The following is a 22,024-nucleotide window of genomic DNA, read 5'->3' as shown; positions in this document are numbered from 1 at the left end:
GTTGTACCTCGCGGGAAGACGCTCCAAAATCTTGTGTTACGCCCTTTGTTCGACCATGGACTAACAAAAGATTTTGTTAGTCCATGGTTCGACGTAATATATATTTTATCATGGGATAGCTTAAACTTTACTATGTTAACAAAACCGACTGAAAAATCTTGCTAACAAAGGTTTTAATAAATTTACTGAATTACAGAAACTCAACTAGAGTGGAAATACAAATTATTGTTTCATTAATTAATTACCGTTTTTGACGGCGACCGATTCACTTCTGGTCTTTGTTCTCTCAAACGATACGTTCTCGAACTTTCGTTCCCAACGGACTTTCTCACGCCCGGGCAATATAATGTTTACTTGTGGGGTAGAGTTCATTTGATATAAAAATAGGGGTGTTCCTTATCCTAATTAAAACAGCTGATTCTCTAGTTTTATAGAGTTACGTTTACAATGTTATTTAGATTTCTGCATACAAATAATTTTAGTTTATTGTGTATTATTCCGGGGCGTGCCAATCACGGGGGCAGCGGGGGCGACTTGTAGATACAGGGGATACAAAACCAACATAAGTGATTTCACCACGTTTAAAGATGCATTTACGAAAACACATGCACCTGGGGGCTCCGGGGTGGGAGAGCCGTCATATCTTGCCTTCCCCCACCCGAATGGAAGCGAGAAGCAAGCGCTGTTGCGGAAACCGTGTGCGGACGAAAACGCCAAAGAATCGCCGATTCCCGGCTTGCTAGGTTGCTGGTTGTCGAAGGCGCGTGAATTTTAAGGGCGAAATTATGGTAGAACTATAGAATAATAGGCCGAAACTATTCGCTTGCTTTGTGACGAAAAGAGTACACTTTTTACCTCAAACTACCAACTTCTTCCATACAATAACAGCCAAACTGAATTTTGAAGTTGCTCGCTATTTTCTAAAAATTACTCGAAAACTAGCGAATAGTTTTCGCCTATATGGCTAGCTTTCTACGGCCTTTCCCTTCCTGGTTTAATTGCGAGCGTTATAGCAGGATTCTCCCGTGGCGTTAGAAAACGGCATGTTAGCGGCTGCGGGGCCTGTAGAGGCTACGGGAGTTTTACTCTAGCCTATACTAGGCTCGTGTAAAACTAAAAAGCAAGCAATCTCGTTGAATTTATGAACGATGTCGGAAAAGAACAGAAAAACCAACACGTCTTGGGCTATGTCTTAATTCGTGGGGAAGATATAAAAAGATGAAATTAAAATGACAGAAAAACCACGTGTTTCGTAAGTTTGGTTCTACAATTCAAAAGTTATCTTCTTCGGAACCGCATTCGACCTTGACAAGAGTGTCCGCGTTCATTGAGACACTCTGGTTGTTATCCTCAATTGGCCGATGTCCCAACTCTTCTAATTTGACGACTGACGGAACACCCACAATCTCCAGGAAGTCATAAAAGGGCTCTTCTTTGATGGTGCTGATATCGACTGAGAGGCTTTCAGTGCCAGGGACCACTTCCCTCTTAACCGGTAGGGTCGCGGTTTGGTCCGCCTCAGGGTTGGGAATTTCAGGTTGTACGACGTGGGCGAAGTCGACTTTTTCGGTGCAAGATTGAATTTGTTCATAGGTCAGGCGTCGTAGCTGCACCGAGCAAGGAATAATTCCCCATTGACAACAAAGGCTCTCAATCAGCCGTAGTCGTGACGAAGTTCGGGGTCGTGGATCTGGTTCGTGACTGGTCGAAGCGCCACTTCGAAGGTGAGCTCGGAGGGTTCCTTCTGTGGCGAGATTTTGGTCACAAATTGAGCACTTGTGTAACCTTGCCGTCTGAGCGTGACGCGCTTTTTCGTGGTGAATTAAATGTATAGCAAATCTGGCGTGGTATCCGCGCTTTGGACATCCAGATGATTTCTCTCTCGAGTGAATTCTTTTGTAGACATTCAAAGTGTTTTTATGTGCAGACACGTAATTACACTGGTCACATTGAAAGGGTTTCTCGCCGGTATGTTTTCTTTTGTGGGCACTCAAATGTATTTTTTGTGCAGATGCGTAATTACACTGTTCACATTGAAAGGGTTTCTGGTCCGTGTGAGTTCTTTTGTGGATAGCCAAATTGGTTTTTTGTGCAGACGCGAAATTACACTGGTCACATTGAAAATGTTTCTCGCCCGTGTGAGTTCTTTTGTGGATAGCCAAACTGTTTTTTCGTGCAGTCACGAAATTACACTGATCACATTGAAAAGGTTTCTCGCCCGTGTGAGTTCTTTTGTGGATAGCCAAATTGTTTTTTTGTGCAGACGCAAAATTACACTGGTCACATTGAAAAGGTTTCTGGCCCGTGTGAGTTCTTTTGTGGATAGCCAAATTGGTTTTTTGTGCAGACGCGAAATTACACTGGTCACATTGAAAATGTTTCTCGCCCGTGTGAGTTCTTTTGTGGATAGCCAAACTGTTTTTTCGTGCAGTCACGAAATTACACTGGTCACATTGAAAAGGTTTCTCGCCCGTGTGAGTTCTTTTGTGGATAGCCAAACTGGTTTTATGTGCAGACACGAAATTACACTGGTCACATTGAAAAGGTTTCTCGCCCGTGTGAGTTCTTTTGTGTATAGCCAAACTGTTTTTTTGTGCAGTCGCGAAATTACACTGGTCACATTGAAAAGGTTTCTCGCCCGTGTGAGTTCTTTTGTGGATAGCCAAATTGGTTTTTTGTGCAGACGCGAAATTACACTGGCCACATTGAAAAGGTTTCTCGCCCGTGTGAGTTCTTTTGTGGATAGCCAAACTGTTTTTTTGTGCAGACGCGAAATTACATTGGTCACATTGAAAGGGTTTTTCGCCCGTGTGAGTTCTTTTGTGGACACTCAAATGTATTTTAAGTGCAGATGCGTAATTACACTGGTCACATTGAAAGGGTTTTTCGCCCGTGTGTGTTCTTTTGTGGACATTCAAATTGTTTTTTTGTGCAGATGCGTAATTACACTGGTCACATCGAAAAGGTTTTTCGCCCGTGTGTGTTCTTTTGTGGGCATTCAATAGCTCTATTCGGGCAGACGCATAATTACACTGGTCACATTGAAAAGGTTTCTCACCCGTGTGAGTTCTTTTGTGGGTAGTCAAATTGGTTTTACGTGCAGACGCGAAATTACACTGGTCACATTGAAAAGGTTTCTCGCCCTTGTGAGTTCTTTTGTGGGCATTCAATAGGTCTATTCGGGCAGACGCGTAATTACACTGGTCATATTGAAAGGGTTTTTCGCCCGTGTGTGTTCTTTTATGGGAAATCATTTTGCACTTTCGTGAAAATCCTTTACTACACTGATCACATTGAAAAGGTTTCTCGCCGGTATGTTTTCTTTTGTGAACAATAAAATGTCCCTTTTGGTTCGTGGCATAGTCGCACTCAGTGCACTTGTGTTTCTTCCCTTCTCGGCTGCTCATTTTGCCAGTTTGACGTTTAGAGTTCTGCGCGATGTCTCTTATAGATTGCGGAATATGTATCGCTGCTACGACTGGCAGGATTTGTAGCAAAACAAGATTCCAAGATTACCAACAACGAAATGGATTCGGCGGTCACCCCTTCTGAAAGTGATAAATGAAACTGAATATTGTTAACTGACACCAGAGGAACGAAGGAAATTTGAGGTCCAATAATAGAAATAATCGAAATAAAGGAAAAAATATGAGAAATAATTAACCTTTCTAGTTTTCAAATTGAAAAAGGCACGAGTTGTTACATTTTGATAACTTTAAATACATTTTAGAATGGCTTAATCGGTGCCTGGGTATCACTGTATGAATATTTGGGTAAATAATAGGAAGGATATTTAAACTGAGCCTTGGTTAGGAAATTATTTAAATAAGATTTTATAAGCCTTTTAACTGATTATACGGATTTTCTATTAATGTTCGTGTCAATTCGCAGAATCCCAGAACCTGAATTGGGGTGAGTCTAACGACCAAGCTAGGGGAGACGGAGTGGGAGAATCTTAAGCAGGATGAATGACTGATTCGAAAATGTTTATTTTCATCGTTAAATAGTAGACTAGCTGAGAAGCCCGGCCTCTAGTTGAGTAAATTCGGGATAGAAAACGGGAACCAAATGCACTTTACTTTAAATATGCCAATTAAATTATTTTTAAATAGTAAATAGGCATTTTATTAAATTGCAAACGTTTAATAGTGCAGAATATCATATCTTGTAATATTAACTTATATTTGATTTCTTTGATTAGTTTAAGATGTAATTATGATAAAGCGTTTTTGTACACAATATTTTTAGTTTCTCCGTTTGGAGTAAGTATGTACAGGTTATTTGCAGCTCCAACTCTTGAGCACGCCACATAAATCATGGGTTTCCCGCAGTTTTAAGTGACTTTCCTTGCGCTTTTTTAATCGTCATTGCGAAGCTAAGATTGATTGGAAATTGCAGGCGTTTAAAATCAAATGGCATATCGGTTGGTATTATCGGTGTGCGTGGAACGAATCCGGCCCGGGCAAAGGTGTCTGCGTGACACAGATAGAGAGGGGAGGGGGGGGGGGGCTGAGAAAAGAGAACGAACGCGAGCGAAAAGGGTCGAAGGTCGTGCCACGCAGCAGCTAAGTGAGGCAATTAGAGCCAGAGAGATAAACTCCCGTGTATCTTAAAACCCGCGTCTCTTGACAGCGTGAGGTCAGGGGTTTCGGTCTTGCGGTCACCGGTTATTGGTCCCGTGTTCAAAAACTACAAAGGTAAGCAATCTCAAGACGCCCCTGTAACCTGACGGCCGGGGCCACAATGCCACAGGCCAAATTTCGTGTGAATCGAACAATTATCTTGGGCGTGCATAGAAGGTAACAAACCAATATATCTGCATAATAAAACTCTAAGCCCCTTTCGTCGCATTTATTTCTGACTTTCATTCGCGACTCTAACGTGGCATCGCCGTAGGTACCCGGAGATACACACCGAAGGTGTGCCTAGCGCTTAGCCTTAATACTAGGTCATTGGGTATATTTCAGAAATCGGGTCTAACGTGACATCGCCGAAGGTAATTTCTCTGTGTATAACCCGTGGTCGTTGCGCTTCGCCTTAATACTAGGTCATTGAGTATCTATATTATAAAAACCACTTCGTCATCGTCGTTCGAGCTTTTGGTTAGTCAGTAAGGAAGGCGAAGGCGGGTCGGCGAGGAAAAAGCCTTTCACTGAGGTGGTTCGACTACGGACTTTAAATTTTACAGTCCGTGGTTCGACTATCTATTTTCTCAAAATCTGTCGCCCCTGAGAGTTGGGCCGTGTTTGTCCCAACCCGCAATACACCCGAAATTTTATCTCTGTTTCCGCCGCGAATTTCGGAGGGGGGAAGGGGCGGGGATCGTATGGGGTAGTTTCAGAAGGTCTGTGAGTTTCAGTAAAAGTAAATAGGGGGAGAAAGTCTGGCACTTGGGTCATGGACTGTAAATTTTAGAGGACGAGTAAAGCGTAGCCTTCCCCTGTAGAATTTTGGTTTCCCCGAGCATCAATCACTTCGAACTAGAGAGAGAGAGTCCGTCAAGGTCATTTGTACCACGCATAGAGATAGACCCCCCCCCCCCCCCGCATGTTATCTGGAAATCTGGCCGACCGAAAGAGACGCGCTTTAGTTTTTTTTATGACCTTGAGCGACTACCGTCAGCCTGATCGGTGAACGGGGCGTAAAATACCTCGGGAATACCGGTCCTCTAAAATTTACAGTCCGTGCTTGGGTCAAACCGCACGACGTCTTATTTGAGGGGTAAAATATTTGTACTTCGGAAATTACTTCCCCCTCGCCTCCCTCTTTACAGGGTCACAAAGGTACCGGTTGTACTCCGCCACGACGAAAAATAGTTATCTATAACATACGTGAATATTAAGCTTTTGCTTTCGATAATTTGGTTAATTTAGTTCCTAAATAAAGTTGATATATGATAGAAACTAAAATGCGACATTTTAAAAATAATAACACGACTTTTGAAAAGAAATAAACCGTAACTAGAAAAACGCTCACTTAAATCGTGGAGAGCGTCGCGCCATCTAAGAGCAGAGATTGGGACTAATTGGTATATCTACGATGTTAAGGCCTAACAATTTGCAAGTTTAACTGAAATAATAGATATAGCTACGAGCTTTTATTGTTTATTTTACAATTGATATAGTAATTATTAATTAAAATCAACCGTTATCGAAGGAAATAATGGTCAGCATTTGACAGAGAGACTATTTGAAATAGCGAGGCGGTGACATGGTTGCCAGGGAATAAAATTCAAAATTTTCATCTTGAACGCGGACCGGAATACCACAAATGCACTACTTCGCGCGTAATGTGCTATCCTTATTGTTTAGAAATATCGCGTGATCACTAGCTCTTTAAAAAGGGTATCAAGCATGGTGGAAGGTAAAATCTGAAGGCAGTGATAGACTTTCTCCCCCTATTTACTTTTGGTTTCGGTAACGGTGGGGGGTTTCGAGGTCCTTCCGATTTGAAAGTCCCGTGGCTCTTTCGGCATATGTTACTCCCGTGGCTTTTATGCATCAGCCATTAGATACAGGGGGTTTATAGGGGTACTGGGGGGTTTGGTACGACTGCCAGTTTTAGTAATTTTTGCGAGGAAAAGGGTACCACGGATATTCTCGCATTGGAAATTGGGAGGAGAGTACCACGGTAATTACCACATGGGAAAAAGGGGGAGGAAGGGCCTTACTGGTGTGGTTCTACTATGGGGAAAAGGGTACCGCGGTAATTATCAAATGGGAAAAAGGGGGAAGTGGGTACCACGGTAATTATAACATGAGAAAAAAGGGGAGGAACGGTAATTATCACATGGGGAAAATGGGGAGTAACCCGGTAATTATCACATGGGAAAATGGGGAGTACCCCGGTAATTATCACATGGGAAAATGGGGAGTACCACGGTAATTATAACATGAGAAAAAAGGGGAGGAACGGTAATTATCACATGGGGAAAATGGGGAGTACCCCGGTAATTATCACATGGGAAAATGGGGAGTACCACGGTAATTATAACATGAGAAAAAAGGGGAGGAACGGTAATTATCACATGGGGAAAATGGGGAGTACCCCGGTAATTATCACATGGGAAAATGGGGAGTACCACGGTAATTATAACATGAGAAAAAAGGGGAGGAACGGTAATTATCACATGGGAAAATGGGGAGTACCACGGTAATTATAACATGAGAAAAAAGGGGAGGAACGGTAATTATCACATGGGGAAAATGGGGAGTACCCCGGTAATTATCACATGGGGAAATGGGGAGTACCACGGTAATTATAACATGAGAAAAAAGGGGAGGAACGGTAATTATCACATGGGAAAATGGGGAGTACCACGGTAATTATAACATGAGAAAAAAAGGGAGGAACGGTAATTATCACATGGGGAAAATGGGGAGTACCCCGGTAATTATCACATGGGAAAATGGGGAGTACCACGGTAATTATAACATGAGAAAAAAGGGGAGGAACGGTAATTATCACATGGGGAAAATGGGGAGTACCCCGGTAATTATCACATGAGAAAAAAGGGGAGGAACGGTAATTATCACATGGGAAAATGGGGAGTACCACGGTAATTATAACATGAGAAAAAAGGGGAGGAACGGTAATTATCACATGGGAAAATGGGGAGTACCACGGTAATTATAACATGATAAAAAAGGGGAGGAACGGTAATTATCACATGGGGAAAATGGGGAGTACCCCGGCAATTATCACATGGGAAAATTGGGAAGTACCACGGTAATTATAACATGAGAAAAAAGGGGAGGAACGGTAATTATCACATGGGAAAAATGGGGAGTACCCCGGTAATTATAACATGATAAAAAAGGGGAGGAACGGTAATTATCACATGGGGAAAATGGGGAGTACCCCGGTAATTATCACATGGGAAAATGGGAAGTACCACGGTAATTATAACATGAGAAAAAAGGGGAGGAACGGTAATTATCACATGGGGAAAATGGGGAGTACCCCGGTAATTATCACATGGGAAAATGGGGAGTACCACGGTAATTATAACATGGGGAAAAAGGGGAGGTAGGGCCTTACTGGGGTGGTTCTACTTTGGGGAAAAGGGTACCATGGAAATTATCGCATGAGAAAAGGGGGAGGGGGCATTACGGGGGGAGGTCGACTATGGGGTTAAGGGTACCATGGAAATTATCGCATGGGAAAAAAGGGAGTGGGTCTTACTGCGGTGGTTCGACTATAGGGAAAAGGGTGCCACGGAAATTATCGCATGGGTAAAAAGGGTAGGGTGCCTTACTGCGGTGGTTTGACTACGGGGTAAAGGGTGGCACGGTAATTATCCCATGGGGAAAAGGGGTTAAGGGGCGTACTGGGGTGGAGTGCCTCGAAACACACAACTAGCTGAGGGCCCGCCTGTAAGGCGGGCTTCTCGGCTAGTCTACATAATAAAACTCTTTCGTCCAATTTTTTTTCCGCGACTCTAACGTGGCATCGCCGAAGGTACACGGAGGTACACACCGAAGGTATACCTAGCGCTTCGCCTTAATACTAGGTCATTGAGTATATTTTTGTCATTGAATTTGTTTTTTGAATTTCGGATCGGATTTCGCACTGGCTCGAATTTCGCACTGTAAATCGGGACTCCAGGACGAGCGTATTTTTATTTGTTCGTCATGAGAGTAAATCAGCCATTGGACACAGGGGGTTTCAAGGAGTACAGAGGGGTTTGGGACACCCGCGCTGTCAGATTTTTAAACGAAAATTATGGTATCGACGATAAAAAATTATTGAATTCTTCGCAAAATTATTGCACCTCCTATTTATGACGTTTTTAGCTAGTTTGGCGGTAATTTAAAATCTATAAGTAATGCTGTAGTCGTTTTAAGTGTTTTCCTCAAAGATTTACATGTTCTTGAAATACTTGACCTGTCATTCGACCAAAGTAAATAACTTTTATAAATAACTGCCGGCAACAGTGACAGACCACGCGAAACTACGGAAGCTTGAACGCAAGGTTCATATAATTGGCTTGAACTAGCTCTCCTCTGTGCTGGCTGCCAGATAAATGTTTTTTTCTACGACCAAGTCTGAGACTGCCGTAGGTTGAAAGAGAAGACTCAAGAGAGGACTAAGTTGCAAACCTGCCTGGCGCAGTGCTACCGCAGCCGTTACGAGAAAGCGGGGCTGAACACGGTGTTCAGAACACCAGAAAGTAAAAGCGTGCAATGACTTTGTTATTAAAATCGAAATTTTTTGAGAATATGATACTATATAAAAAAAATATTGAAATTATAGTACAGTCTATCAAAATTATTGTAAATAAGCGTACCATATGGTACATAGCTAAATTTATGGTACAACCCAAATTTCTACCTAAAATTATTGATTTGTACCATAATTATGGTACGTCTAACAGCGCTGGGTACCACGGAAATTCTCGCATAGTAAAAGGGGAGGGGAGTACCACGGTAACTATCACATGGGAAAAGGGGGGAGGGGGTGCCACGGTAATTATAACATGGGGAAAAAGGTGGAGGGGATATATACAAACATCAGATTTTATTTTTATATAAAAACAGGTATTAATTTAACAGCTTGTTTTTCAAAACCATATGAACCTTTTTAGCTAAAAAACAACTTTGATTTGAAAGGGTTTTTCGCCCGTGTGTTTTCTCTTGTGGACATTCAAATTGGCTCTTTGTGCAGATGCGTAATTACACTGGTTACATTGAAAAGGTTTCTCGCCCGTGTGAGTTATTTTGTGGGCACTCAAATGTATTTTATGTGCAGATGCGTAATTACACTGGTCACATTGAAAAGGTTTCACGCCCGTGTGAGTTCTTTTGTGGTAATTCAAAAGGGGTTTTTGTGCAGATGCGTAATTACACTGGTCACATTGAAAGGGTTTTTCGCCCGTGTGTGTTCTTTTGTGGGAATTCAAAGATGCTTTATGTGCAGATGCGAAATTACACTGGTCACATTGAAAAGGTTTCTCGCCCGTGTGTTTTCTTTTGTGGAAATTCAAAGAGGTTTTATGTGCAGATGCGAAATTACACTGGTCACATTGAAAAGGTTTTTCGCCCGTGTGTTTTCTTTTGTGGAAATTCAAAGAGGTTTTATGTGCAGATGCGTAATTACACTGGTCACATTGAAAAGGTTTCTCGCCCGTGTGATTTCTTTTATGGATAGTCAAACAGTTTTTATATGCAGATGCGAAATAACATTGGTCACATCGAAAGGGTTTTTCGCCCGTGTGTGTTCTCTTGTGGACATTCAAATAGTTTTTTTCTGCAAATGCGAAATTACATTGGTCACATTGAAAGGGTTTTTCGCCCGTGTGTGTTCTTTTGTGGACATGCAAACTGTTTTTTTGTGCAGACGCGAAATTACATTGGTTACATTGAAAGGGTTTTTCCCCCGTGTGAGTTCTTTTGTGGACACTAAAATGTGTTATATGTGCAGATGCGTAGTTACACTGGTCACATTGAAAAGGTTTCTCGCCGGTATGTTTTCTTTTGTGAACAATTAAATGTTCCTTTCGGTTCGTGGCATAGTCGCACTCAGTGCACTTGTGTTTCTTCTCTTCTCGGCTGCTCATTTTGCCAGTTTGACGCTTAGAGTTCTGCGCGATGTCTCTACCATTTTGTAAAATGGCGTCAGATTTCTATCACAATGTAAGGGGCTTATTTATTCGGTCAGATAATGTAATGTAGAAAATTTCACGTAAATCGACAAATAATTTCGGCAGCTATCGCATCATAAGGTATATTTATATCCACCATATTTCAAAATGGCGTCGGTTTATTATTGGAAAACCCATAGGTCTAATTAACTCGGGCAGATAATGAAACGTAGAAAATTTCTGATTAATCGACGAATATTTACGGAACTTATCGCACGATGAGTTTTATTGATATCCGCCATTTTCCAAAATGGTGTCGGATTTCTATAAAAATCTATAGTACAAATTCATTCGGGCAGATAATGTAACGTAAAATCTTAAGTTAATCGGATATAAATTATAAAATGGCGTCGTTTTTCTATCGAAATCTAAAAATCTGTATACATCGTTCAGATAATGTAATGTAGCAATTTTAAGATTTATCGGCGAAAATATATGGCAGTTATCACGGCATAAGTTTTACAAATATTTTGTATTATATCTAAAATTTCGACCTATTTATTCAAATTAGCTCGAGCTCACCCAAAATGGTTTTATTCCCCCCTATTTGTCCAAAGTAATCCAAAAATGTAAAATTTACAATTTTTTTGTAAATATTTTTTTTGGAATTATTGGAGTTTTGCAAAGGGGGGACCCTTAGAATTTCTAATTTTCGCATGTTATTTTACATTTTCTGTTGTCAAAAACATTTTTGGTTGCCATGGCAAAACGGAAGCCTAGCGTAACTTTTCCCTTTAACGGGTTTCATGTTACATCTAGGTCTAACAATCCTCCAACTTTGAACCAAATCGGTGAGAACCACCTCGGGTCGTCTCCTCGTAAGTGAAACAGATGATAAAATACGCGAAAAAGTAGATAAGTCCATAATTAAAAGGGATAATATAGCTAAATCCTAAACAAAATGAAGAAATTTAAAAACTTACTAATAACTCGTACCGATAGGTCTTCGAGCAACGCGAAACTCGGATCAAATAGATCTTCGAGTAATAAACTCAATTAAAAATAAATAAAATAAAATAAAATAAAATAAGTGAAACAGCCGAGCTACTAGAGGACCCTATCGGCAAAAATTACAGACGCGAACAAGTAACAACCCACGTGACACCTTTTTTGGGGAGGGGGAAGGGTTAAGGAGGCAGTTTTTAAAAGTGCAATGGCGACAAAGAGTGAAGGAAAATAATTTTTTAGGAGTTTAATAAAATATTATTTTAATTTTATAGTTTGGTTGAACTATTTTATTTATTCTAATATTATCCCTATGTGTATAGAATGTTTAAATTAGATGATTGTATGGGGATTAACGCTGGCTGTGATATTTTGAATGATATGAACTCATCTGATCATTCTGATGAGCACCTAGCAGCAGTCTGTGATAATATTTTCAATGATGATTCTTACTCTATTGATGTACCTGAACCTAAAGCATTGAGTTTAAGATTGAATTGATAAAATTTAGTTTTCAGTGTGGTTATTGTTAATAACATTGTATTCGAATTATTAGTGAAAATACTCCACCTAAATCAAAAAGCCAAAAACCAGAGACTGCCGCCATTTATATTTTTCAGCTACTCTCAGATGGCGCAGCCGTAGCTAAAAACAAAAATCGACATAAAAGAAAGCTTCAACTCCTTTAAAAAGAAACTTAAAAACATTATATTAGAAAGTTAGGTGTAAGGTAGGCTGCTAGTATAAAACTTATATTGCTGTGGTCTTGTTCTTTGCTTGTCTTTTATTTTTTTTTTTGGTCATACTTTTCTGGATTTTACTTTTTTGTATTTTACTTTTTGTATTTTTTTTTTTGTTATAATCACAGTTTTTGGAGTTATATTCTATTTGGTGTTATAAGTATATTTTTAGTGTAAATTTTTTATGTAATTTTTTTTTTTCTGTTTGTTTGTTGTGTGAGCAAAATCTTGCTTATTCTTATTGTTTACAATATCAATTGTACAAGGTATAAGGGCTTACAAGTCATCATTGACTTAGCCCTATCTAACCCCAAGTCTTTGTAAAATAGAAACTAATAATAAATTGAAATTGAATTGAAATTGTTACGGGTTCCGTTTCAGCCCCCGTTTCAACCCCCTATCACCATGCTATCACAGAAGTCCTCGTTTCTCGAGAGAAACGGAGCGTCGTGCGCGACGTAATACGAAAGTCATGTCCTAGATAAATATCTTTTATTGGCCCATGGGGAGACGAAGTGGGAGAATCCTATTCAGGATGAATGACTGAGTAAATGACTATAACGAGGTTTTGGTGAACACTGATTCGAAAATGTTTATTTTCATCGTTATATAGTAGATATAAAAATATTGAATAAGATTATAATAATAAAAACAGGTATTAATTTAACAGGTTTTTTTTTCCAAAAACCATGTGCACGTTTTTAGCTAGAACAACTTTGAATTATTTTGTTATCTGAAAAATTAATATCAAACAATAATAGTTTTAAATGGGGGGTATTTCTAAAGTAAATTTATTCATTATCTCAATTTAAGCAATAAAATAGTACTCATTAAAATATTTAATCTTTCCAAAACGAAACATTTGGATATATCATTTATTTTAAAGTTAATTAAATTATTATCCTACAAATTTATACTTAACGATAATAAACCCGTTATTATCTATGTTATTTTTATATTAAATTTTATTGTATAGTTGTAATTATTATTAATAAATCCGTTAATATTATCTAGATCTTGCTATTTGACGCTACTACTATTGATAATATGGTAGCGCTAGCGCCATCTATTTTTATGTACGTCGTTTAGTTTCGTATTTATTTATTTTTTTAGTTTGTCGTGTAATCCTACTTCATTCCAAAAGTTTCGTTTGAAAAACCAATTCCGGCGAAATTACGGGGGTAAAATATTTGTTATCGGCTACTAAGGATATTAGCAGCATCTCAAATTTCGAATCGGAAATAATATGTCGAAACACAAGCTTTTCGTCTTTGGGTACCCGGTTGTAGATTGGGCCGAAGTGCAGAAAAGACGTTTTTTACGGAATATAATTTAAGGGTAATTGTGTAAAACTGCGCACAAATATTAAAATAATTGAGAAGTTATTCCGAGGTGTCGCCGAAGGGTATCAAAATAGGTTACTTGTATTTCATAGCTTATAATGTAAATTGTAAATAATGAAAATGGTTCCTCACTTCTCACTTTCTCAGTGTTTTAGGCCGCTGCCTGACCAAGGGTTAGCTTTAAATATACAAACATAATAATACTCATATGCTGCTACGCATCCTCATAATAGAACAAAACTAAAAGGAAGTATTGATCTTGCGCCTACCTTTATTAATGAATTATGTCATATTTTGTAGTGGTAGAGGTATTTCTTATAGAAATTACGAGTCATTTTCTTTGTGGAGTAACTTACATATTTTCGCGGATAATTTACCCGCCGGCAATTCGCAGGAACAGGGTTTCCAGTTCTCGACAGTGGAAATTTTCCCCTAATTTAGTTGCGAAAATTCTATTTTACGACGGTCCGATCGGTGCCTCCGATATTTTTAGAGGCCGGTGCGCGTACAATTTTTTATTTTTAAACCTGGTATTTTAAGTTGCGGGCGTTCGTCTCGAGAGGAGCCGCTTCTCATCGTGTTTGACATCACTATTTTCGAATTTTCTTCCTTAGCCGGGACACGGCCCCCTGCACGCGCTCACGCTACTCGCGACGATAGTTCACTGTCGCAATAATAGAAATCTCACAGGTAACTAGAATGCTGCCGTGTAACTGGCAAATGGCCCAAACGCCGTGGCAGACGAAGCCAGATCTCAGCCAATCAGAGCTCAAAGAGCGGTTCTGCCAAGAATTTAATGTCACCGGAGAGAATGACGTTACCTATCTCCCGCTATAGTAACGGAACCAAGGAGGATTATTATCCTCCTTGGCGGAACCACTCTACGGCCTCTCATTGGCTGAAGGTTCAAGGCGAACCGGCGTCAAGCTCGGCCCGTAGGCGGCAGCATTCTAGTTACCTATGAGATTTCTATGGTCGCAATTTTCAGTCGATTGCCGGGGCCGCTATAGACCCGGTCGCCGTCGAAGTACGCGCCGATTTTTTTTCAATGCCGTCGCCGATTTTAAAATTTAGCCGGCGCGCTGCCGCCGCCGATTATTTTCCAGCGCGACGCCGATCAAATCTGTCTAAAATGCTGCCACGCGCTTTTTGCGGTTTTCAACGAAAATTTTGTCCTTTCTCTAACCCGTTTGTGTGTTTCGAGCGCTCGCCTCCCAGCTTGGACGCTATGTAGCACCATGCTCGCAGTCGCTGCCTCGCTAGGCTCATAGCCTCACACAAAGACTTGGTCTCGGTCTCAGTCTCACCAAAATTTTTGTTTGTCCTTAGTCTCGGGCTCATCAATATTTTTTTGAAACACGAGAGCTCGTCTCGGGCTCATGTTTTTATCTCCTAAACACAAGTGCTGGTCTCGAACTCACAATTCCTCTCCCTAAACATTTGAGCTTGTCTCGGGCTCATACTTATTTCTGTTACTAACAAAGGGTTCGTGTCAGTCTGATAAGAATTTGCGTAACTCGCGGGGCTCATTTCAGTCTGTTAATATCTTTTTGAAGTTTTAATATATTTTTTATATTGATATATAAATCCTAAGTCAAACGAAACAGCTGGGCGACCAGGTCGGGTATTCAATTCACTACAACAATCTTCGAAAATTCTAGAATGTAGTTTACTTTGGACCAATCAGAAAACTATTGAGTGAATAACCTTGTACACCAGAGCTCTCTTCAAGGGCGACACGGCCAACTGTGATCACGCGCTATTCGCTCTTTACCTACCACGCAAACAGCACGTAATCAAAGTTGGTCGTGTCGGTGAGAAAGAAAGCGTTACGGCTACGGGCCATGTTTCTCTGCGCGGCAGCGCTTCCCAGTGGCCAAGGGGAACATGATCGTGCAAAAATGGACACATAACTATCTCTTAAAAATGAAAAGGTCTCATATCGGGCTCGTTACAAAAAAATGGTCTCAGCTCGGACTCGTAGTAGCACACTATATTATATTGGACGCCGCTCAGGCTCACAGCAATTTACTATATTAAAATGGTCTCATCTTGGGCTCAAATTAAATGACACCAAAGTTTTGGTCTCTTCTCGGGTTGGTATCATTCTCATAATAAAGCCTGGGCTCAGTCTCAAAATAAGCTCGGGCTCTTAGTGTGAGACGAGCCCGTTCAGCTATGGCTCGGCTCGCTTGTCTCCCCCGTCGTTTGCAAAAGTTGAAGGAGGGTCTCCCGGTTGCACTCACACGGAGACTACCCGTAGTGTAACCAATGAGGTAGAATTAATAGAGATCCAAATCCACGTTCTTGGTTTTTATAAATAATATAAAGGGGGTGCCTCCTAATACTACAATCAATTAATGCATAGGCCTAAAAACCAAAGTGTTTAAACATTGTAATTTCAATAAAATTTTATTTTAAAAAGTTAATTTTTCCCGCTGAGTTTTCGTTGGGGGCGGAGCTAAATAGGGGTGTGGGAATTTCTGGGAAATTTACTACCCAGCAATGGAAATTTCAACTTTTAAACATTGGCAACACTGATCTCACGCTGTTGATCTATGCTCTCCTGAGGAGGCTGATTTTCAAAGAGCTGCCCAAAATCAGGTCGCTGCTTAATTTCAAATAACCAATTCAAGGATTAATAACAAATATACTATTATTCACGCCGAGCTTTGGTGGGAAGTTTGAAATAACGCTTAACGAATCGTTATATAGTCTTTCTCGTGGGAAGTTTGAAATTAATAAAAATAATTAAAAGAAAAAGAATTAAAAATCTATTAGGATTAGTTTGGCGGGAAGTTTGAATTAGACAATTTCTTTCGATATGCTAGAATACAGACTTGGAAATAGTGATATTTTTATATATATTATATATTATATATTATATATATTATATATTATATATTTTTATTGAGAGCCACTGGCCCAAGCGGGGGGGGGGAATTGGGGGAAAAATTAAAATAAGGTAGGGAAAATAGGAAAATAAAAATTGGTTACGTTATTTACATAACATTTATTAACTTAAAAACAAGCAAGTCTATTATAATATCACACATAATCATTTGTAACGCTAGATCTCGCTCTCGTATAGGGTAGGAAAACAGAGTTTCAAAAACGGCGTACAAATCATGTTCCAGAAATTTCTGTAGAATGTTTAATAAATATTTTTTAATTAAATTGAGAGCCCTGGTGGCCCGCAACCCCCGTTCGAATGATTTATTTTAAGAGCCCACTGATTTTTATTAAGAGCCATTGGCCCCAAGACTCCCGCTAATTCCAAGTCTGCTAGAATATGATTATAATTGGCGGGTGGCGGGATGTTTGAATTAAATAATATAAGATTATAATTGGCGGGTGGCGGGAAGTTTGAATTAGACAATTCCTTTTTTATGCTAGAAAAGGATTATAAATGGCTGGTGGCGGAAAGTATGAATTAGACAATATCTTTCGATATTCTAGAATAGGATTATAATTGGCGAGTGGCGGGAAGTTTGATTTAGACAATTTCTTTCGATATGCTATAATAGGATTATAAATGGCGGGATGTTTGAATTATATAGTTTCTTTCGATATGTTATAATAAGAATATTTTTCAACGTTCTAAATTAATTATGTTGGATTATTATTGCACGTCCTAAGACATCGAAGGTAGCTTAACTATTTAACCTTTGATACTTTAATGCGTCGATGTGAAACTAATATTAAGGCTGGGCTGACTTGTTATTTTACAAATAAAGTTTTCAGAGAAAAACAGAGAGCAGAGATGCACAAAAAACATTCTATCTTTTTCTTATCTTTATACATTGATTGCAGCAGCTATACTATATTATAAATATTTTCCCTCTGAAATTTCTATAAAATATCATTCCATTTTTGAACATAGATGGCGACAAAATCATTCACAATCTTTCATTTATTTTTAGTTTGGGCCCTTTCAAATTTATTTAAGATATGGGAGTTTCAATTCATTTCAATTATTTTTTGCCCTTGCTTGAAAAATATCAATAGAAATCTATAACATTTGGAATTACTTTTAATCGTTATCGCGTCTGGACATAACGAGGGTTTGATCACTCCGCGTAATCGGTGTACAAAGCCGTACCTTTGACTGTACTAATGGGATTACGCGTATTCTTTGAAGTCCCTGCCTTTGGCAGTGCTAATCTCAGCGTAATCCGGCGTAATCGATGTACAGACTTTCTAAGAGTGGTTAACCCCTCGGAACATAACAAGAAATTGTAAGAGTTTTTGCACCCTTGACCAATAAACTTGAAATTGGGAAATTATTTCTTAATAAAAAATAGGGATGCAACGGTTCCACGTTTTTGGACTATCTCGGTTCCGGATCCGGTTCCTAAATTTTGGCTTTATCGGCTCCGGTTACGGTTCCGGTTCTTAAAATTTTAATTTATCAGTTCCGGTTCCTAAACGGTTCCAGTGTGTTTAGTATTAATTAAAGTTAAATACACAAGCAATTCAAATGAAGTTAAAGATAAATAAAATCAACCACATTTATTTATTTAGAATATAAAATTTGTTTTTGATTAATTATATTTTAAAAATAGTAGCTTTCTCAGTGACGTAGCTATGGGTTCGGGGTCTTCCCGCGAAACTGTTTTTGGGGTCCTTTATAATCATTAGGGCGAGTCGCAATTATCGCCATCTAGAGTTAGGGCTAACATGTATCGCCTTCTACAATTAGATTTAACACGTACTTGCATGTTAAATATATAAAACGCTTAAAAATGGTTTTGGGCCCTAAGTGAAACGATTAAGATAAATCACGGAAATCAGCGTCTCGAGCAATAAAAACAAAGGTTCTGGTAGAACTTGGAAGTCTGGAGTTCAGACTCCTAAGTCCGACCAGAATCACGATCTAGATGACTTAATGTAAAATAATTTAAAAAAGGATTGCTACTATTTTCATAATAAAGTAGGGTAAAAATTAAATCTGCTGTTTGAAAATTCCCACGGTTTCATCGTTTCAAGTAGGAGGGGGGGGGGGAAATGATGTACTTTCAAGTTTTGGGGAGAGGTCCTCATTTCAGGGGCGTAGAAACCATTTAGAAGTTGGAGGGCGCAAAGAGAATCGAATCGGGGGTCTAGGAGCTTAGCCCCCGATGTAGAGTGAGTAATCGGTCACGAATGTCATTAAAGCATTAACAGTTACAACAGTTATTATACGAAGTGTATTTTAGTGTTTAGAGTCGTTTATGAATTTAAGATACACAAATCCACAATAATAAAATGAGAATGGTTTTGAATTTTTAAAAGAGTGTAGCTTCATCGAAATCATGTGTTACTGTTTGACTACTATGTAAATTGGCGGGAAATGACACAAATGAGCTTCTATAAGCTTTTTATACTTTTAAATTGAGAATTTGACCTTTTGAAGATTTCAACTAACCAAAAAGTTGAAGGGGCAATAACATTAGTTGCCCCTCATAGCAAAATTCTAGGGAGGGGCATTGTCATCCTGGTTCCTACGCCCCGGCCTCATTTCATTGAAAAATATAAAGACAGGATTTCTATGACTCGTTTTGATTTCAGTTGAGTATATCGTTCTAAATGGAGTCCATATTATTTCGTTCAATAAGCATTGTCATTTGTGAAATGCAAGCAAATGCATAAGTTGAAATTTTAGATTTTCTAGACAAACAGTACCCAGGCCAGCGATTATATTATGCAAACGAATTAGCCTTACCTTAAAACTTTAAATTCAGAAACACAACTTAGTTATTAATTTACAAAGTTTAACGATCTGCTATAAAACACGTGTCTCGATACTTTACAAACTTCAGTATGTTACTTTCATTACGTACGTTGTTTGGATATTTATGCGACGGTTATTGTGGTTGTATTTAGAAAGTTTTAGGCGCACCTGTTGGAACATAAAACAATATTTGAAGCAAGTAAAACATTGACTTGAGCTGACAAGAGAAAAAAACTAGACGAGGCCTCGCGCGGTTGGACTGTACACAGTCCCAAAGGCAATTTGGAGGCCCCTCGTTGGAAGCCCCCCCACATTGCGGAGTCTGCCATGGCGTTAATTACGCCACTGGCTTTTCTGCTGTTTCTCCTCTAAGTCGGTTGCGAAGGGGATCAAAAATTATGCTTGCCCATTGCCCCACTAAATAATTGCTCGGAAGGAACACTAGTAGCAGTAGACGACAAATATTTTTGTGGCCTTTGCTACATTTGTGAAATTGTGTAGAGTTTTCCGACTGAAGAAAATTAATTTAAAACTATCGCGGATTTCCGGATTATGCCAGTTTTTAAAGCAAACATTTGGAGGACCCTTTTGACGTTGACACATGATATGAACTGGGCTCGTTCGCTGCTCGAAGGATTGTTCCTTAGCGTCGTAGGTCGACTATCCAGACTACCTCTCCTGCGGACAATGGTCGGAGTTCTTTCACACTGTGACGCTGGTCGTAGTTTCGTTTAGATTTGGCCTTCTGACTTCCGAGTCAGATGAGTATGTCCGAGGGTTAGTGAGAAATCGGCCGGAGGGCGTTGATCACGAGAAACGACCATGTATTGACACTTCAGCGGTTAGAGGTTGAGGGCCCATGTGACGCCATAATCCGAAATTTGGCCGAGGGTTATCTACATAAAGACACCGCTACAAATCCAAGTGGCAATGTCGTCCGCGTGTTCACCTTGGTCAGCCCCCCATGACAGAGAGATGGAATCCCGTCGAGGATGATACTGAAAAGGATGGGGCTCACCGAGCTGCCCTGAGGGATACCTCGAGTGACCGGGAAAGGAGCGAAAAGGGTACCATTAATCCTGACTTGCGCGTTGCGACCGCGAAGAAAATCTCCCACCCACCGAAAATTACCTTCCAGATCGCTGCGTTGCAGCTTGTAGAGTAAAGCCTGATGGTGGACGCTGAGGCCAAGTTGGTTCGTCGCTAAGCCACATTGGGCCGCTTGAGCAAGCCTTAGATAATTATCCGTAGCCCTGCGACCCATGCGAAAACCGGATTGCTCAGGGGGAAGGACCTTGTTCATCTCCAAGAACCAAGCTGAGCGGTAAAGGACAAACTTTTCGACAGGTTTTGGGAGCAGAGGGATTTCCCTGTATGAGGAAGGGTCAGTTGGAGCCTTTCCGGGCTTCAAGATTGGATGAAGAACTGCATACCCAAAGAGCATTGTAGAGCGCCAGCAACGCCGTACGGAACGCTGGGGTCGGGTTTTTAATAATTAAATTAGAAACATGTGCAAACCCAGGGAAGAATTGCGCAGGCCAGTGAGAACATCGTAGAGTTCCCCCTCGGAAGTAAGGGCGTTGTACTTCGTGGGAGGTCCCTCTGAAATCTTGGGAGGTGTCGTTTTAATTTGGGAGGTACCGTTTTAAATTGAAAGGTTTCATTCTAAATTGTTAGGCTTAAATCTTCGTAATCGCATCCAAAATTAGAGACGAGTTGGGCCCGACCCGACCCGACCCGATAAATTAAAAAATCGATTTTACCCGGCCCGGAAACCCGACAAGACCCGAAAACCAGATAATTCCCGAAAACCCGACCCTACCCGGAAACCCGAAAAGACCCGAAGAACCGCCACAAACCATAGCATGAAGCTTTTTTTCATTTTATTATATAGTGTAGATAACAAGAGGCATTTATTTATTTAAACAATTTTTGTGAAAAAAAGTTAGTTGCGAAAGAGTTGAACCTTTTAAATTTGTTCTTCGAGGACCAAGTGTCAGTCCCGTGCTGGAAAATACGTTCGTCACTCGTTTGTGACGCGGGAATACCTAGAATTCTTCTAGCTATATTTTTTCAAAGTACGTCGAGACACGCGACTTGAAAATTCGCAATTTAACGCCGGGAAATCGAATGTAAAACCAAAACTAAACGTAAGAGAAGTTTAGGCGAATAGCCTTAGTCGATAATTCAAAATAACGCTCAAAAACGCCGCCGATCAGTTTAGTAAAATATTTTCGGCGGCGTAATTGTCGGCCATTTTCGTTATGGAGATACAGACCCACAGTGTTTCGAAATCGACTTTTTAGTGACAAAATTAAATATCAACACAATATAATAAAATAAATTGAAATTGGCGTTTTTCCTTGTGTATATAGATAATAAAAGAAATAATCGACTTTTACACAATTAAAAATACTTTATTATAATAAAGCACTACATGTTTCGACGTGAGAACACGTCGAAACATGTAGTGCTTTATTATAATAAAGTATTTTTAATTGTGTAAAAGTCGATTATTTCTTTTATTATCAATATAATAAATGTATATATATTTATAATTGTTGTTTGAAGTTGTATCCGAAAATTTAAATTATATTTCGCTACCTGCCACCAGATGGCCAAACGTTCCCTACATGGAATT

At 39.8% G+C, this 22,024-nt stretch overlaps 2 protein-coding genes across 2 annotated transcripts in view; one reads left to right on the top strand and one right to left on the bottom strand.

The window, feature by feature from the left end:
* LOC149926746 (uncharacterized) overlaps window positions 1-22,024 on the top strand; it is a 109,485-nt gene that overhangs the window by 64,399 nt on the left and 23,062 nt on the right. The gene's annotated exons all lie outside the window — the stretch shown is intronic.
* On the bottom strand, window positions 1,272-20,686 carry LOC149926747 (uncharacterized). Its single transcript, XM_090159264.1, has 5 exons — window positions 20,505-20,686; window positions 10,169-10,322; window positions 9,874-10,099; window positions 2,266-3,511; window positions 1,272-1,893 (listed from the first exon to the last, which is right to left on the bottom strand). The coding sequence occupies exons 1-5, from the start codon at window positions 20,684-20,686 to the stop codon at window positions 1,272-1,274; spliced, it is 2,430 nt and encodes an 809-aa protein (XP_090015390.1).

Source organism: Leiobunum rupestre, chromosome 9, assembly GCF_980474605.1.
Source record: "Leiobunum rupestre chromosome 9, qqLeiRupe1.1.hap1, whole genome shotgun sequence".
Taxonomy (NCBI): Eukaryota; Metazoa; Arthropoda; class Arachnida; order Opiliones; family Sclerosomatidae; genus Leiobunum; species Leiobunum rupestre.
This window is presented reverse-complemented; position numbering and strand designations above follow the sequence as displayed.

Excerpts from the sequence above, each read along its gene's own strand:
- LOC149926747 (XM_090159264.1), bottom strand. The coding sequence starts at position 20,686 with ATGAACAAGGTCCTTCCCCCTGAGCAATCCGGTTTTCGCATGGGTCGC. Across the intron at positions 10,323-20,504 it reads GATCTGGAAGGTAATTTTCG|TTTGCATGTCCACAAAAGAA; the intron begins GTGGGTGGGAGA and ends ACAAAAAAACAG. Across the intron at positions 3,512-9,873 it reads CCACAAAAGAACACACACGG|CTTGGAATCTTGTTTTGCTA; the intron begins GCGAAAAACCCT and ends GTTGTTGGTAAT.